Source organism: Canis lupus, chromosome 28, assembly GCF_011100685.1.
Source record: "Canis lupus familiaris isolate Mischka breed German Shepherd chromosome 28, alternate assembly UU_Cfam_GSD_1.0, whole genome shotgun sequence".
NCBI lineage: Eukaryota > Metazoa > Chordata > Mammalia > Carnivora > Canidae > Canis > Canis lupus.
The window spans coordinates 15897234-15912496 of record NC_049249.1 but is presented as its reverse complement, the minus strand read 5'-3'; the positions used below and the strand labels follow the sequence as shown (position 1 = coordinate 15912496).

General features: G+C 37.1%; 1 protein-coding gene across 3 annotated transcripts in view; it reads left to right on the top strand.

The window, feature by feature from the left end:
• The window catches only part of PCGF6 (polycomb group ring finger 6), a 35475-nt gene that overhangs the window by 12348 nt on the left and 7864 nt on the right, over nt 1–15263 (top strand). The window contains exons 8-9 of one of the 3 annotated variants that reach the window (XM_038578684.1): nt 5163–5261; nt 11842–11924. In XM_038578684.1, the coding sequence (XP_038434612.1) occupies nt 5163–5261; nt 11842–11886 (144 nt within the window). In that variant the 3' untranslated portion in view covers nt 11887–11924. Of the gene's footprint in view, nt 1–5162; nt 5262–11837; nt 11925–15263 lie in introns of all 3 variants that reach the window. The other 2 variants (XM_038578681.1, XM_038578683.1) reach the window with 2 other exon arrangements.

The following is a 15263-nucleotide window of genomic DNA, read 5'->3' as shown; positions in this document are numbered from 1 at the left end:
CAGAGAGAGAGAGGCAGAAACAGAGGGAGAAGTAGGCTCCATGCAGGGAGCCCGATGTGGGACTTGATCCTGTACCCCAGGATCACGCCCTGAGCCGAAGGCAGGTCCTCAACTGCTGAGCCTAATTATGAACATTAGGCGTCCCTAATTATGAACATTTTTAAACATAGTAGGAACAATAGAACTTTCCTGTGCCCACCACTCAGCTTTACCAGTTAACTAATGGCCAATTTAATTTCTTTTTTTTTTTTTTTTAATTTTTATTTATTTATGATAGTCACACAGAGAGAGCAAGAGAGGCAGAGACATAGGCAGAGGGAGAAGCAGGCTCCATACACCGGGAGCCTGACGTGGGATTCGATCCCGGGTCTCCAGGATCGCGCCCTGGGCCAAAGGCAGGCGCTAAACCGCTGCGCCACCCAGGGATCCCATAATTTCTTCTATACCTTTGTCCACTTCCCTTCTAGTAGTATTCTAAAACAAATCCCCAGCATTTTGCCACTTCATTTGTAAATATTTCAGTATTCTTAAAAGAGTCTTTTTTTTTAATTACCATGTGTTATACCAAAAAAAGTTACAACGTGTCAGTGTCATAAGAGATAATAAAATGGCAGAGCTATTCTAGATTAGAGATTACAGAAAGATGACAATAAAATGCAATGTGTGAACCTTCATTGGCAAAAGAACAATTTATAAAGGATATTAGGACAACTTACAAAAGAATTTGGGCTATTTAGATAATGGTATATATTAACAGTTCATAAACTAGGTGAAAGGTATCTGGGTCTTCACAGTACTATCTTACAGTTTTTTAAGTTAAATCAGGATCCAGATAAAGTTCACATGTTGTGATTGGTTGATATGTCTTCACATCTGTAGGTTTTCCATTTCTTTTTTCTTTCAATTCATCGTTGATATAACTGAGTCATTCATCCTATAGTTTTCTACAGATTAGGTTTTGATGTTGCATTGATGTAGTATAACATGTTTTTCTGTTTCTGTCTTTCCAATGAACTGGTAGTTAAGTCTGAGTGTTGATCAGACAGGTTTGATTTGAGGGAACAAGACTACTTCATAGGTGGTGGTGTTTCTTTCCATCTAGAGATACATGATGTCTGGTTGTCTGGGCCTTTTTATAATGTTAGCATCTGTTGGTGCTCAGTGGTTAAGCCCATTAACTTAGGGTTTGGAAAATGATGCTATCATTCCTTCTCTTTTTTTTTTTTTTTTTTAAGATTTTATTTTTAAGTAATCTCTACACCCAATGTGGAGCTTGAACTTACAACCCCAAGATCAAGAGTTGCATGCTCCAACTGAGCCAGCCAGGTGCCACTATCATTCCTTCATTTATTTATTTTTTTCTTTAAAGATTTTATTTATTCATGAGAGACAAAGAAAGAAAGGCAGAGATAAAGGCAAGGGCGAAGCAGGCTCTTCTGGGAGCCGGATGTGGCACTCGGTCTGGGCCTGAGCTGAAGGCAGATGCTCAACCACTGAGCCAGCCACCCAGGCATCCCTCATTCCTTCTTTTATTAGTGAAATAGTTCTATAAAGAGAAACTTCACTTTGTCTATTTGTTTAGCTAGTGGTGTAGTTTATATAGGAAAAGCAGGATAAATGCTTGGTTCTTTCCCTTTACTTACCAAGTTCAGAGTAATGAGTTGGTTCATTAGTATACTCCATTCATGACTAAACAGGTTTTGTTGTTTTTACTTTAATATGAACTCATTAATTTAAACATATTTGTGATTGAATGCCATTTCAGTTTTCTTTATTGAAGTTCAAATTTTCCTTCATAGGTATCACAGTGTGTGATACTTTCTCGCTATCTGATATGACAGGATGTTCATGTTCAACCTGTACATCTGTTGTCCCCCAGACATGGAATTAGTCCTTTCTCCAAAGTATCCTAGTTTCTTTTTGTGGTTTTTAAAAATCAAAATCTGGCTGCCAAGGGTTCATTTAGCTTCTGGGTTCATAATTGTTTCTAGCCCTGTTGACAGAGATCAGAATTTTTTTCTTTTTTCTTTTTTTTTTTTTAATTTTTTGTTTTAGAATTTTTTTCAAGGTAAAATATAATTATGAGTTGATACCATCTTTTTTTTATATCATCTTTTTAAAGGATCTTTTTTAGTGGTATACATTATCTAAAGCAAGAAAATGACCAAATGTCTTTTAAAATCTCCCTACAGATCTTAAACTAGCTTCTTCAACTTTCTTATTGAATTGACCTTTTATGTTATAGATGGTAGGGAAGACCGCTGTGTTTAATTTCAGTGAAATGTAATTCTGTGGATTTGTTTCTTCCTGTTTATTTGCAAATGGTAGGAGGCTATGAGGTTGTAGCAGAAAAAATAATGAGTTGACTATGTAGGTGAGAACTGACTTTAGAGCTTTAAATGAAAGGAAAAAAACAAAAAAAAAACCAACAAATTGTTTTCTTAAAAACCGCATGTGAATTATATGGAGGAAAAATCCAGTTAAGATGTGAACCAGGGGCATGAGGACTAAGGTTAGCCACATAACTAAGGTTAGCCTAGCTTTGAAAGCCAAAACTAATTTTTTTTTCTTTCAGATATTGGCAGATCTTACAATTCTGTTCTGGATGATTTTAAAAGTACAGTATTTATAACTTTAGCTAAGTTGGATTAATTTTAACAAACACCTGGAGTAAGGTACTCACCAAGAATTTAGAAATAAGGGAAACTGGACTGTCCTCTGCTGGTATACCTGAGGTAAACCCAGGAAATTAACTTTCAGAAATGCACTGGTTGCCAGACAGGCATAGCTAGATAATTCAGAATAGCAGCTTCTTAAGGTACTTAATGGGATTTGCATGCTAATCAGGCATTGTCACCTACAGTGAGGTATTCTCTTGGGGACTGCACCTGGGGTTAGCAGTTAGTACCTTCTCAGTGAGACTGCCTTAGCTTTGTGAGATGACTCCTGTACCTACATTAAAAGAATATGAAACGTTGCCATTTTTTTGTTTAGATTATATCAGTATCCCATGGTGACAATTAGGCACTCTGTAAGAGTCAAATTCTTTTATATAGAGAGTAAAATGGTCACAATACACCAGTAGTAACTATGTGCCAGGAATTGTTAATAGTTATCTACATATATTAACTCATTTTCCTCTTGATAAATCTATGAGGTTTAGTAGGTGCTATTTTTATCTCTTACAAATGGGGACAGCTTTAAAGATTCAGCAACTTGTCCAAAGACTTATAGCTAGAAAATAGCAGAACCCAAAGACTTTTAGCCAGGAAGTCTGTTTCTGGAATAGCCTGCACTTAATTAACACTTATTGTTACCTGCTACACAATGGTAATAGGAGACAGTTTTCTTATTAAGGAACGATCTTAAGAAACCAAACCACAGGTAAGAAAGCTGAGTGCTAATACATGGAACAAGTGTTTGCCTAACCTGTCTGGGTCCTCTGGGATCCCTCTCTTTCAGTGTTGAAAAACACTGCTCATATTTTCCTAAAAGTTACCCTTTTAGTTCTGATTACTTCAGCTTTTCATATGTATTAAGATAGTGCATCCTTAAAATAGTCTTGGACACAGTAGATGGCTAAGCATTAGTTTCTGCTTTAAAACCCTGTGGCCTCTCCACCTATCACCTTAGACCACTGGATCAGAATCTAGCCACATATGTCTAAATGTTAATCTTTTTATCTTGCATTTAAAAAAGAAAACTCTTGGGCAGCCCGGGGGCTCAGCGGTTTAGCGCTGCCTTCAGCCCGGGGCGTGATCCTGGAGACCCGGGATCGAGTCCCACATCGGGCTTCCTGCATGGAGCCTGCTTCTCCCTCTGCCTCTCTCTCTCTCTCTCTCTCTCTCTCTCCCTCCCCCTCTCTCCCTCTCTCCCTCCCTCCCTCCCCCCCTCCTCTCTGTGTATTCTCATGAAGAAATAAATAAAATCTTTAAAAATAAATGAATGAATGAAAACTCTTTATTATGGAAAATTTTGGACTCCTACAAAAGTAGACAGTAGTAAAATGAATGCCCATGAATACTACTCTGCTTCAGTAATTATAAACTCATGGCCAGGGCAGCCCTGGTGGTGCAGCGGTTTAGCGCCGCCTGCAGCCCAGGGTGTGATCCTGGAGAACCAGGATCGAGTCCCATATCGGGCTCCTTGCATGAAGCCTGCTTCTCCCTCTGCCTGCGTACACACTCTGCGCTCTCTCTCTGTGTCTGTCTCTCATGAATAAATAAATAAAATCTTAAAAAAAAAATCTCATGGCCAATCTCATTTCATGTATTATCTTCACCACTTCTCATAATTTTAAAGCAAATCCCAGACTGTATCATTTTTGTCACTAAATAATTGGATTTGTTTCTAAAAGATAAGGACTTTTTACAGACATGATAATGATATTACAGTTTTAAAAATGAACAGTAAGGGCAGCCCAGGTGGCTCAGTGGTTTAGCGCCGCCTTCAGCCCAGGGTGTGATCCTGGAGACCCGGGATTGAGTCCCATGTCAGGTTCCCTGCATGGAGCCTGCTTCTCCCTCTGCCTGTGTCTCTGCTTCCCTCTCTCTCTCTCTCTGTGTCTCTCATGAATAAATAAATAAAATCTTAAAAAAAAAAAGAACAGTAATTCCTTAATCAAATATCCACATGCTATTTAAGTTTCCTAGATTAGCTCACAAAAATTATTCTATAGGTTTGTTTAAATCAGGACCCAAATAAGATCCATACATTGTAATGGGTTGATATATCTCTTATTTATATTCCTTATGTCTTTTTTAGTCTGGAAGTTCCTCTTTTATCTTGTTCTTTTTTTTTTCTTTCAGTTTTTTTGTTGAAGAAACTAGATTGTTTTAGAGATAATTTAGTCTTAGGTATTCTCTTTCTGTCAATAAATCTTATTCTAAGTTTTATTTTTTAAAATTTTTTCTAAGTTTTATTTTTGATGAAATATTAAAATAAGCCAGTTAGCCTTTCGATTAAAAAAATTGTTGATGTACTTTTCAGAGAGGGGAAGCTAAGCAGAAATTCTTTTTTTCTTTGATAAATAAATCATCTCAAATTTCATAGTAGTTTTTCTCATAAATCTGTTGAACATCTTTTCTATAAAATTTGCTCTATGATTTATACATTTTATGCATATTTATTCTGAAAAGATTTATATATGTTTATTTTTGTAGCCCTTGGAAAAGAAGTTTGTCCGAGTTTCGGGAGAAGCAACTATTGGGCATGTAGAAAAATTCCTCAGAAGAAAAATGGGCCTTGATCCAGCTTGTCAGGTAGTGTACATGTATGTAAAAGGACAGATGAAGTTGAGAGATTACCTTTAGTGTATTGAAGTAAGAACTGTCTCTAGGATTTCATGATGTGGTTTTTATGATATGTAGATATTGTAAATACAAATTAAATATTGGTACACAGTGATTCCAGCCCCACTTTTTTTTTTTTTAAGATTTTATTTGAGAGAGAGAGAGAGCTCAAGCACAAGCAGGGGAAACAGCAGAGGAGAGGGAGAAGCAGGCTCCCCACTGAGCAGGGAGCCCTACATGGGGCTCCATCCCAGGACCCTGAAATCATGACCTGAGCTGAAGGCAGACACTTAACTGACTAAACCATGGTGCCCCTCCAGCCCCATTTTAATCACATTTGACTTACTCTCTGCTTCTTGCTGCCACTGATTATCACCTGTGTCAGAGAAGAGCTGATAAATAAACAAAATCTTAAAAAAAAAAAAAAGCCTCAGTTCCCCCTCTTTGATAGTAATGTAACAGATTATTTATTACCCATCCACCTCTTTTCAGAGGACATCTTTGCATTTATAACAAGTTACCTCCAAGAAACCTAGGAAAGTAAAATAGCTATCTAATATAAGCCCTATTTATTTTTTGAGCATTAGAAAAGATCTCCCATTCTAGCTATATAATTTGTTCTTGTTGTAAGGTGGAAACTCAAACCTCATGTACTGTTGAACATAACAGAATGTGCACCAGTGAAAATGCACATCTGTATGGTTTTGCTTTTTCATTCCATAAATTTTAAGTGGGGTTTTATTATTCTCCATCACTAGTAAAATTTCATAAAATAATTTTATAACACCTATTTACTATTAAGTAACTGATATTTTATTTTTTAAAGATTTTATTTATTCATGAGAGACACAGGCAGAGGGAGAAGCAGGCTCCATGTAGGGAGCCCGATGCAGGACTCTATCCCGAGACCCCAGAATCACGCCTTGGGCCGAGGGCAGGCGCTTAACCGCTGAGCCACCCAGGAATTTCGCTAACTGATATTTTAAAGTTGGCTGAAATTTTGGTAGTGTTTTTAGTACTTGTATTTGTGGATACTAAATATATATCTAATCCAGGGAACAGTGACTACTCTTAACTGAGTTTGGCAATGCTGGCTATATCTCATGGCAACTAAAAGCTGGAATGATTTATCTGTCACCTTGTAGCCATAGTTTACCTGAGGTTACTCCTAGTCTTTTGGTTACAAATCGGTAGCTGCTTAGAGACCTCTGGACAAAGAATTGTGAGTGATCCCATAATCTGTTTCTAAAAATAGAAGTCAGAAGACTTGTACCTGATTATATAGAAGAACTAAGAAGTGCCACCCAATAGGATTTTCTTAGGATATAGTTCTGTGGCTAGGTACTGATCAAAACACATTTATAAGTTTTACATTGGTGTTTTAAGAAAGGTAGTAGTTGCAGGGCACCTGGGTGGATCAGTTGGTTAAGCATCAGACTCTTGATTTTAGCTCAAGTCATCATCTCAGGGTTGTGGATCAAGCCCTGCGCTGTGCTTGAGCCCACACAATGGGCATGGAGCCTGCTTAAGATTCTCTCCAGGATGAGAGGGAGACTCTGCCTATATCTCTGCCTCTCTCTGTGTATCTCTCATGAATAAATAAACAAAATCTTAAAAAAAAAAAAAAAAAAAAGACTTCAAGGCTTTTAGCATTTAAGAATAAAATTACATAAAATCTGTTTTAACATTTAATTTTCTCTGTCAGCTCTTGGCTCTCTAGGTAAATATTTCTTTCCTATTCAGGTAATATATAGCTGGTAACACTCATAAATTACTGTTTCAACAACACGTTGAAATAGTGAAACAGAGGATTATCAAATATGCAGATATTGTGACTAAAATTGTTTAGACCTTCTAAATCCAAAAGAGAATAAACAACAGTTAACTTCTAACATGAGCAGAACATTGAGCTAGTTAACCACTAATCAAAATAAAATGGGCGAACCCAGTCACTTGAGCCTGCTATGCCAACCTTTTTTTTTTTTTTTTAAGATTTTATTTATTTATTTCTGAGAATATACAGAGGAGAGAGAGAAGCAGGCACCATGCAAAGAGCCTGATGTGGAACTCGATCCCGGGTCTCCAGGATCAGGCCCTGGGCCGAAGGCGGTGCTAAACCGCTGAGCCACCTGGGTTGCCCACCGACCTTCTTTAAACTAGTTATTCTCAAGTAGGAAATGTGTGCTTTGTCTACAGATACGTGACCTTCATTTATGGTTATTTACTAGCAGGAATGAATGATTACTACGGGACTGTTAAATGATAAACTAGCTTTAAAGTTATTTGTGACAGGATGCCTGGGTGGCTCAGCGACTTAGTGCCTGCCTTCAGCCCAGGGCGTGATCCTGGAGACCCGGGATCGAGTTCCACATCAGGCTCCTTGCATGGTGCCTGCTTCTCTCTCTGCCTGTCTCTGCCTCTCTTTCTCTCTCTCTCTTCTCTTATTAATAGAATAATTAATTCTATTTTAAAAAGATAGGTTATTTTTATTATTTATTTAGTATATGACTTTAACCTTACTATAAAATTGTTTCTAAGTCAATTTTTTTTTAATTTTTATTTATTTATGATAGTCACACAGAGAGAGAGAGAGAGGCGCAGAGACATAGGCAGAGGGAGAAGCAGGCTCCATGCACCAGGAGCCCGATATGGGATTCGATCCCGGGTCTCCAGGATCGCGCCCTGGGCCAAAGGCAGGCGCCAAACCTCTGCGCCACCCAGGGATCCCCTAAATCAATTTTTAAACAGACTCTAATGTATCATAAGGCTTGACCCTACCATTTACTTATTACCTATTGATATTAAATTGAGGATCTATATCCTTGGACTTAAGAGTACAGAGAAAGGGACACCTGGGTGGCTCAGCCATTAAACGTCTCTGCCTTCAGCTCAGGGCATGACCCTGGAGTCCCGGGATCGAGTCCCACATCGGGCTCCCTGCTAGGAGCCTGCTTTTCCCTCTACCTATGTCTTTGCCTATTTCTCTGTGTCTCTCATGAATAAATAAAATCTTTAAAAAGAAAAGATTTTAAAGAAATCTTTAACGATCTTTTAAAATCGTTAAAAAGAAAAGAAAAAGATACAAAGATGAGACAGAAAATTCATGCCACCCAGGGACTCAGTTGTGTGGAAAAGATACACAAGAAAACAACTGAATGACAATAGGATATGGTGAGTACAAGAAGAGCACAAGGGTAAATGATTTAAATCTGGAGGAGCCAATGAACAGACTTGAAGAGTAGATAGGAATTGCCAAAGAAAAAATAACTTTCTATCAAAGAAAAGAATATGTATGAACAAATGTGGTACTAGCTCATTCAATGAAATATCCTATCTTGGAATCTAGTGTGATTTTGCTTGTAAAAAATAAAATAAAATAAAATGATACAGGTTTTTCTTGCCTTAAGACTATCCTCATATTCTGACTTCTTTCTTTCTTCTTTCTTTCTTTCTTTCTTTCTTTCTTTCTTTCTTTCTTTCTTTCTTTCTTTCTTTCTTTCTTTCTTTCTTTCTTTTCTTTCTTTTCTTTCTTTTCTTTCTTTTCTTTTCTTTCTTTTCTTTCTTTCTTTCCTTCTTTCTTTCCTTCTTTCCTTTTCTTCTTTCCTTCTTTTCTTCTTTTCTTCTTTTCTTTTTAATATTTTATTTATTTATTCATGAGAGACACAGAGAGAGAGGCAGAGACATAGGCAGAGGGAGAAGCAGGCTCCATTCAGGGAGCCTGATGTGGGACTCGATCCCAGGACTCCAGAATCATGCCCTGGGCTAAAGGCAGACGCTAAACCACTGAGCCACCCAGGGATCCCCTCACATTCTGATTTCTGCTCTGAGATCAAGAAATATTATAGTTGTCCTTTCTATCTGAAACTTGATACTCCAGAGGGTAGAAAGATTATACAGAAAAAAGTTAATAAAGCTGACTTGAGGTTGCTGTCTTTAGAAGGGCCTGCTCACAAGGTTAGCCCTTGCCTAGCATCTAGGAACTTGGGTTGCAAAAAGTTTCCTACAATAATAGGAAAATAGGGAATAGTTCCCTAACCGATAAGGGTGTTAATACTATGCCTAGACTATATAAACAGTAGGTCTGTGCTAAATACCAGCTTTCCTTCTGGGAGTTTGGAATTTAGTAGTTGCTAGGCAGAGAATGCCAACATGAACAGCCCTCAGTAAAAATCTACTCTGATCTTCAAATGGGCTTCCCTGGATAGAAACATTGTACAAGTTGGCTGCATTTCCAGTGCTAGGAAAAGGAGTACTGTGGGTGTGTCTTTTCCTGATTTGAGGAGAGTATGTGTGCATAGGAAGCTAGTGCGTGGACTTGTCCAGATTCCATCTACGTCTTTTTCCCTTACTGATCTGGCCATGTGTCCTTGCTGTGTTTTGTGAGTCCATCTAGCAAACTACCAAATATGTGGGTTATGTTTGTGGAAACTTCAGATGTGACTCTGTTTGAATGTGATGATTCATGAAATATTTGTAATCATGTGACTTTTAAAAATGAGTATGTAAAATTGAAAGCAATTTAAATGTTTATTAAGGGGATGGGGACATAAATTATGATATATTCATAAAATGGAACACTATAGCTATTAGACCTGTGTACTTCAAAGATGTCCATGGTATATTAAGGTTTTTTTTTGTTTTTTAAATAACTTGTAGAACAATTTATGTGGTATAATCCCATTTAAAAACAAAACAAAACCAAAAAACCCACATGCACACATAGCATTTAGGGCCATATACATCAAAATGTTAGTAACTGGCCACCTTCTGGGGGTTAAGATTAAGTTGAAAAATGTAGTAACCAAACCATAAATGTATACTATGTGGTGAAGTTCAGGAAGAGTGATGGCCCTTGGATTGCTGAATATTAAATCAAAATGTAGTGATAGTTTCCTAATTCTTTAATTTTTCATGGATCTAAATTCTTTGCACAAGGTACGCTACCATTGCTTTTAAGCCATTTTGCAAACAAGTATTGCTCTGCCAATTTTGAAACTAGCAAGTGTGAAACACAAAAGGTGGTACTAATCAGAGTTTATGCATTATGAGATAGCGTGGGTGTTGACAAATTATGACCTATGGGCCAAATCTAGCTTACCATCTGTTTTTATAAATAAAATTTCAGTGGAACACAGCCATACTAAAGCTGTTTTCATGCGGTAGTGGCAGATTGAGTAGATATGACAGAGATCCAGAAGCCATCCTTACTGTCTAACATTTTATGGGAAAGGTTTGCCAACCCCTGACATGTACTTAGGCTTTGGAGAAAGATAGTCGTGGAGACAGACCTGGGTTTAGATCTGGACTTTGGTAGTTACTAGCTTTGTGACCTTAGGAAAGTTAAATGTTTTAACCTTTTAGTATTCCTTTCTGTAAAATGGGAATTATAATACCTAGCTCACAAGAATGTGAAGATTAGATGAGATCCCATATGTTGAATACGTAGTATAACATATGGTGGACATAGTAGCTTCTCAGTGAAATGCAACTGCTTTCACTATTCTTCCCCATCCATGCCTATGGTTTTAGGGAGATTAACATGTTGGCAGTGTGTTGGGTTTTTAGAGTAAACAGAATTTGAAAGTAGGAAATGTGGTTAGGAGGTGGTGTGGTTTCTGCTTTAAGCCTAAGGGCAGCAGCTGAAAGGATGATATGAACTCTAAGGGGTATTATAAGAAAAGAAACCATAGGAGTTGGTAACTTTGCATGTAAGAAGAAAGGGAAAGGAGAAATACAAGAGTCAGAAGTGATATTCTATTCTGGGTTAGAGAACAAGAAGAAATGTCATGTTATAAACTAAACAAGGACATAGGAGATGTAGCCAATGAAGGGATCTATATTAATATTAATAAGACATCAAGGACTTGACCCCATTTTAAGGCAATGGGAAAGGAGCACCCATTGCAAGACAAAGATTGAAGATTTGCATTCCTGTCTTAGCAAGTAGGTATACTGGAATCTGACTACCATATAGTATATAACTTGTTATATACATTGTATACGTCATTATTTCTAGAGCATCCCGCTGTAAAAGTAGATATATTTTAGAGCTTTGAGGTTACTAAAGATACTTAAGATCTTAAGATGTTGCATCCATAAAACAGTTCCCTTAGTGTGTACTTTATGTCAGGGTTAGGCTCTGCATTGTTGGAAAATGAGATGTTCCTTATAAGAGAATTATCCAAATAACTAAAGAATGGCTTTTTAAGTATTATATACCCTTTTAATCATTTTATCATGGAACTTAAAAAAACTGTACCTTGATGCTGAATATATCAAGTGTGACTTTACTTGTTCTCAGAGATTCAAGGAAGTCATTTTGAGTATCTGCTGTACTATGCTATTGTCCTTCAATGTCTCCTAATGCTCCTTCCATTTTGCTTTATTTTTGTAGCAAGTTTCTAAAATCTGTCTTGAGGGTGTTTTATCATTCTAACATAAAATAGCAAAATCTAGTCTGGGAGTAATTATGTTGGGTTTTTCCTTAATTTTTTCATATGATTTTTTGAAGCAGGAAAGCAATTTGATACTCTTACTTGCCCATAGGTAGATATCATCTGTGGTGATCACTTGTTGGAGCAGTATCAAACTCTAAGGGAAATCCGTCGTGCAATCGGTGATGCAGCAATGCAGGTTGGTCTTAGACTTTATCATGCTTATGCCTAACAGGAAAGTTATTTAATGAAAGAAATGTTATTAGCCGTACTTGTCCTGTAAATAGTAAAGGTAGTATTTATTGGATGCTTACTGTGTGTCAGGCACTTTTTAAAATGGTTTATGTGGTAGCTCTTTTATTCCTCATATTTCTGTGTTTTCTATGGACATATTTTTACTTCTCATTGGTGTACATCTAGGAGTGGAATCACTGGGTCATATGGTAATTAGGTGTTTAACATTTTGAGGAACTGTTAAGACTGTTTCTGTTTCCAAAGCAACTTCACCATTTTATAATCCCTCCAGCAGTGTATATGGGTTCCAGTTTCCCTAGATCCTTGCCAACACTTGCTATCTATTTTTTTTTTATTACAGCCATCCTATCAGGTGTGCAAAAAAAAATTCCTTTTTTTTTTTTTTTTTTTTTTTAATATTTATTTATTCATGAGAGACAGACAGAGTCAGAGGGAGAGGAAGAAGCAGGTTCCATGCAGGGAACCCAATGTGGGGCTTGATCCCGGGACTGCAGGATCGTGCCCTGAGCTGAAGGCAGATGCTCAACCACTGAGCCACCCAGGTGTCCCGCGTGGTTTTGATTTCATTTACCTGATGACTAGTCATGCTGAGGATCTTTTCCTGTATTATTGGCCATTTGTTTATCTTCTTTGGAAAAATTTCTTTTTTTTTTTTTTTTTGAAAAATTTCTATTTAGATCCTTGGCCCATTTTTAAAAATTGGGGGTTTTGTCTTTTAGTATTGAGTTGTAAGAATTCTTCATATATCCTAAATTCTAGTCCACCACTATCAGGTATACAATTTGTAAAAAAATTTCCCCTATTCAGTGGGTTGTCTTTTCATTTCCTTTGTGCTGACCTTTCAAACACAAAAGTTTTTAATTATAATGAAGTCCATTTTATCTGTTTTGCCTTTTGTTCCTTCCGTGTTTGGTGTCCCATCTAAGAAACCATTGCCTAATCCAAGATCATAAATATTTACACCTATATTTAACATATGTTAATTTTACTTATTCTAGGATGTCATGTAAGTGGAATCATAGAACATGTACTCTTTTGTGTCTGGCATCTTTCAGCATACATTTTGAAACTTATCCATGTAGTTGCATGTAGCAACTTTTATGCTTTTTATTGCTGCGTAATATTTCTTTGTATAACATGCCATATTTTATCATTTTCCTATTCATAGATATATGGGATATTTCCAGTTTTTGGCTAATACAAATAAAGCAGCTATAAACAGTCCTATACAAGTAAATTTTTTTCTCCCTCTTCCTAGTCGTCTTTTTAAACCAGTTTTTTGAGAACATATGCTTTCGCTTATTTTGGACAAATAACTAGGAGTGGAATTGTCGCATCATGGGAAAGATGTATATTTTGTTTGATAGGAAACAAACAATTGGTACATTTTGATGTGATTTTTGTGATTGTGCTTTACCACCAACCTATAAAGAACTATTGCTGAAATTTCTGCAGCCTTAATGGACTGGTCTATTGTGGATAATTTTATTTATTTATTTTTGCTTGGTTTTCTTTTTACTAATTTGCTACAAGTTTCCTTGCACCCACCACTCAGATTTAATGAGTGTTAACACTTTGGTTTTTCAGACAGAAAGATAATAAATTTTTCTTTTTTTTTTTTTTTTAAGATTTTACTTATTTATTTACTTACTTAGAGTGTACAAGAGCAGGGCAAGGGAGAGAGGGCATCCCAAGCAGACTCTGTGCTGGCACAGAGCCTGATGCAGGGCTCGATCTTAAGACCCTGAAATCATGACCTGAGCTGAAATCAAGAGTCAGACACTTAACCAACTGAGCAACCCAGAGACTTCCAAAATTCTTGTTATTTTCAAAAGAGATTTGAAACAAACAAGGTAAAGTGTCAATACTCAACAAACTTGAGTACTAGTTACAAAGGTATTATATTAATCTTTGTACTTTGGAAAATTTTTAAACCTTCAGAAAAATCATAGGATTAGTACAGTGAACATCCATCTATGCTTTACCTGGATTCACCAGTTTTAAAAGTTAGGATTCTGTTTGGGAGACAGAATCAATATGAATGTTGGGGAATAAGGGATTATAGACGTTGTAGGGGCTGGTGAAGAGCAGTGTGGAAAGATACTGCCTGTGGACTAGTAGTCATTGTAAATCAACAGGGCAGCAATTGCAAGAAAAGATAGATATAAAGTGTAGAATAGTGAAAATAAACTGGGACCTATAAGGAGAAAGTGGAATGTGTGTCTCATCATTTCCGTATTCAGTGACATGGGTGATCTGTAGACAAAGCTGGTGATCTTTGGCCCAAAACTTAGGCTTAGGGTGGAGCTCTTTTGGGAGCAAGAGGAGTTAGTTGCAGGCCTGGCTGCTGCCCTATACCAACAACGTGAGCCAGCATACCAGCAACAATGTGTATAAACTAGCTGGGCATCTGGCCCCTGTAATAACCTGAGTTAACAGTTATTAGCAGAATGGCTTCTGCTTCCTTCCACTTTGCAAATCTTATTGGCTAACTCAAAGGGAAGGGAATTCTGGGAAATATAGTTCCAGTTTGACTAAGCTGACCTACCAAAATATAAAAGAACTGACTAAAATGAAAAAGACTCACAGAATAAGTGTTGGTGTGGATGTGGAATGACTAGAATTTATATACATTGGTAGTGGGAACTGATCTAATCACTTTGGAGTTCTGCTGGTAGTATCTACTAAAGCCATGTATATATACACTCTACTCCCTCAGCAATTCCACTCCTGAGTATAAATCTAGGAGAAATGAATATGATGTCCACCACAAGATATGTACAACATACAGTAGCTTTAGGGACACCTGGGTCGCTCAGTGGTTGAGCATCTGCCTTCCGCCCAGGGCGTGATCCTGGTGTCCTGGGATTGAGTCCCACATTGGGCTCCCTGCATGGAGCCTGCTTCTCCCTCTGGCTATGTCTCTCCCTCTCACTGTCTCTCATTAATAAATAAACAAAATCTTAAAAATATATATATATATAGTAGCTTTATTCATGATAGTCACAAACTAGAAGCAACCCAAATGTCCAAAAAAGGATGAGTAAAAAATTGTGGCATATACATACAATTAAGTACAACTACCATATACAGCAACATGGACTAATCGCACAGGCATAATATTGAGCGAAAGAAATGGGACCCAAAAGAATATAGTTGATAATCATTATTCATAGATTCCATATTTGTAGATTTGCTTACTGATTAATGTTTTATTGTAACCTCCAAATTAATACTAATAGCCATCTCATGGCCATTCAGTTTTTCATGACTTTTTAAAATG